General features: G+C 32.8%; 1 protein-coding gene across 1 annotated transcript in view; it reads left to right on the forward strand.

The window, feature by feature from the left end:
* The window catches only part of LOC106475050 (beta-scruin-like), a gene marked incomplete at its 3' end in the record, with an annotated part of 29316 nt that extends 26307 nt beyond the window's left edge, over nucleotides 1–3009 (forward strand). Inside the window, exon 4 of the mRNA XM_022379270.1 lies at nucleotides 2887–3009. Within this exon, the coding sequence (XP_022234978.1) occupies nucleotides 2887–3009 (123 nt within the window). The remainder of the gene's footprint in view (nucleotides 1–2886) is intronic.
* Between the last annotated feature and the right edge of the window lie 1040 nt (nucleotides 3010–4049).

A 4049-nucleotide genomic window follows, 5' to 3' on the forward strand; every position in this document is an offset into this window, starting at 1 on the left:
TACTGTTCACTTGACTCAATTATATGTATTTTCAATCCCGCTGGTTTTTCTCGCCAGGCTTATATACTAAAAAAGAGGGTGTCTAGCTAACACTCGGACATTCGCGGGGTTCAACAATAATTCGAGAAACTCCAGCGCGCATGCTCCCAGCGTCACGCGACTTCCGCTGTCGTAACAATATTATTTAAGAAAATTACAAAAAATGTTTATAAAACAGGTTACATCAAAACGAAGGCTTAGTGAATTCTACACAGCACATCCAAACCCTAGATAAAATATAACTTAGGTTGGGCTTAGTATAGCTATACCTTAATATCTTGGTATTTATGTCCAAACATCATATTAGGGGCTGGAAAGCTAACTTCAAGAAAGCTTTGCTGTCTCCCCCATGTCTTATATTCTAATTATTTCTTATTGTTTTTATTTTATTTTTTTATCTTTTATGAGCAACAACTTTCCCACATCTGGCTGCAGACAGCGAAAGTTGGTAAAGATGTGCGACGTTGTAGACTAGAGTACCCACATCTGGTCCTCCTTTTGTTCCCTCTCTTTATTCTAAGTATGTGAGGCCAGCAAAGTTGGTGTTAAACTGGATGTTACTTTCGCCTGTAGCTCAAAAAATCAGGGCAAATTACATAATGCCCCACCTTATGATTTGTGCCCTGGTGTTGAATGTTTGTTTTGTATTTGTGATTTTTTTTTCTGTCTCTCCATAAAATTACACACAAATGTTATTATTGTTTGTTTGTTTTTGAGTTTCGCGCAAAGCTACACGAGGGCTATCTGCACTAGCCGTCCCTAATTTAGCAGTGTAAGACTAGAGGGAAGGCAGCTAGTCATCACCACCCACCGCCAACTCTTGGGCTACTCTTTTATGAACGAATAGTGGGATTGGCCGCAACATTATAACGCCCCCAAGGCTGGAAAGGGCGAGCATGTTTGGTGGGACGGGGATTCGAACCAGCAACCCGCATATTGCGAGTCGAACTCCTAGATGTTGTTATTCTCTTGTTTGTTTGTCATTAAGCCAATGGTACACTATTGGCTATCTGTGCTCTGCTTACCACGAGTATCAAACACAGAGATATTGTTATTCTCTTGTTTGTTTGTTGTTAAGCCTAAAGTTACACTATTAACTATCAAAACATGGTTTTTAGCAGTGTGAGCCGTCATACAAACTTCTGAGCCACTGAGAGGCAATAGTGTCTTTAACAGGAATTATCTTAGATTTTAATTATTCTTTAATAGTAGATCTTAAACTTCTGTCACAATTTTCTTGATCCGCTTTAAACTTTGTCTTGTTCTTTTTGTTCTCCTAATATTTTTCTATCTCTTCTTGTTCCTTCCTCTTAATTTTCTGTAAATTTCTTCATAATCTCATTTTTTGACTTTGTAACCATCACCTTCAAGGGTTACAGTTCTATTTTCTTCTTATCAAAAACAAATCCCACTTCTAACAATAAATAATAACAGGTCCTCCACAATCCACCAAGATATTATAAAGACCTGCAACATCTTACACATACTGACCCGAAAATGTAAGATGGAAGGCTTTCGAAAAGTCATCCTCTACACTTGTGTTGTTTTTACAACAGGCAGTTGTCGTCTATTCCAGTTTACTTATCAAATATTGTGACATTGTTCTTTTGATGACAGATTCTTTTAAATTATTTGAATAAAATAAATGAAAGTCCAATCCACGTAAACCATAACAAATTAGTTTATTTACTTCTTTCACATTTATACAAGCTTAAACACTTGTGCACTACTGTAAAGTTTGTTTTGTTTCAAGTTAAGCACAAAGCTACACAATGAGCTGCCTGTGCTCTGCCCACCACGGGTATCGAAATCCGGTTTCTAGCATTGTAAGTCCGCAAACATACCGCTGTTTGGTAAGCCTATGTTACAAATGACGTTTACTAATGTAAAACAAATCAACTTGCTTATACAAAGTAACTGTGATAGTTAACATACTGGCTGATTCAACTATTTGTGTTGAAAAAACCCTTTTGAACAATTCAAAAAATTATCTTGTATTTATAATCTAAGTCACGTTCGAGAGATTTCGTCAGATCTCTGGATCATTACATGATCAATGACCCACGACTCTCTCTTGCTAAGAAACACATTACAAAATTTAAAATAAAGCTTAAAACAATAATTTCATTATTTCAAGTAATACTTCATTCTCAGGTCTTGACCGCTTGGTTGCCATCTTTACAATTGAAATTCAACTCAAGTATATATAAAGTTCTATTTCATTTTCACCAAAATAATCCAACCCCTGATAGCAGTGTTGTAATGTCATTGAATTATTTTCACTGGATAATTGAAGAGAGTCCATCAAAGTCTGGTCCACATAACAGTAAGGAATTAGTGCATTTCTGGCTCACCGGTAAGCTTGAAGACTTACAACACTAAAAACCGGCTTTAAGTACTTGGCACAGCACTGATAGCTCGTTGTGTAGCTCTGCTTTTAACAACAAACAAATTTTATTTCTGCTTTAATGTTTCTTTACAGGCTTGTATAATTTGTAATTTGTAGGCATAACAAATGGCGTTTAAACATAAATACCACGATTAATGTAAAAAAATAAACTATTTATATTACTTTACGGCTGATTGATCAAGTAAATGAAAACAAAACATTAACAGAAACTCTATTTGGCTGGTTAATTCTATCTGTGCTTCACTGATTAACTCTTCTGAACCTATGTTACAACATTATAATTACATTATATATTATAAAAAATACAAACATTTATATGAGTTAGCTAGATAACACGTATGTTTTATTCAGTTTGCAGTAAAGTGACTCTAAAGAAATAACTATACTGATGTTATGGAGAAATTGTGCATAATTTCGTTCTTTTTCTTTAATGCTAGAAGGTAAACGTAGGTGAAGGTGATAGAGTCTCTGGACGCATTCGAACTTACATCACTGGTTATCGACCTAAAGCACCAGGTGATGATGATCTTTCTAAAGATTTCGCACCAGTTACTATACCTGTAAGTTTTTCTTAATTCTATCAGTTATGTTCTTCAAAAAATAGAGTTTCATAGTCATGAATTTTGGTAATATGCAAAAGAGGTCAAAAATAGTTTCCTCATTGTTAGTGTGTGTACATCGACTGTTTTCACAAATTGTGTTTGTTTGTCAAGCTATCAATAAATCAGTTTAACTAATAATATCGTGAATATGTTTATTATTTCATTAGTTTTAGTACTCTTGATGACAGAGTAAAATAGAAATTAGACAATGATAGAATCCAATAAAATATTAAAACTGAAAGCAAGGACAACGTTTAAAATATACATTAGACAATGACAGAAATCCAATGAAATATTAAAACTAAAAGCAAGATCAACTTTTAAAATATATATATTAGACAATGATAGAGTCCAATAAAATATTAAAACTAAAAGCAAGGTCAACCTTTAATATATAGATTAAACAATGATAGAATCTAATAAAATATTAAAACTAAAAGCAAGGTCAACGTTTAAAATATACATTAGATAATGATAGAATCCAATGAAATATTTAAACTAAAAGCAAGGTCAACGTTTAAAATATACTGTTACGTCTCCGTTAATTTTCCATACATTCGTTTCGACGAAACTTTGGCTACACAAGTTCTTTCTTAACCCGATGACTACCAGCTACTAACTTTCTTAGTAGGCAATGCAAGTCTTGCTATATTTCATTCCAGCAATAAAACTAGTGGACGAATATATTCGAAAATTCATAAGTACTTTGACAAATGTAGATAGTTTAAGAAACATAAAGTCTATTACTTTTAATAAATTTAGTTTTTTTGCATTATGATCTTTAATATCTTGGAAAATTACATTAGGAAATGGTATTTATAAGAAATGATTACAATATTTATATTTGCTACAAATTTGAACTTATTACTTTTAATGTTTTAGTAGATTATTTTGAAATCCCCAAAAAATTGTATCCTCCATAAAATGCAAATTTTATCTATTTTTAATATACTTCTTATGGTTTCAAGTAATATACAGACCCGTAAATAATATTTGTA

Source organism: Limulus polyphemus, unplaced genomic scaffold (assembly GCF_000517525.1).
Source record: "Limulus polyphemus unplaced genomic scaffold, Limulus_polyphemus-2.1.2 Scaffold8018, whole genome shotgun sequence".
Taxonomy (NCBI): domain Eukaryota; kingdom Metazoa; phylum Arthropoda; class Merostomata; order Xiphosura; family Limulidae; genus Limulus; species Limulus polyphemus.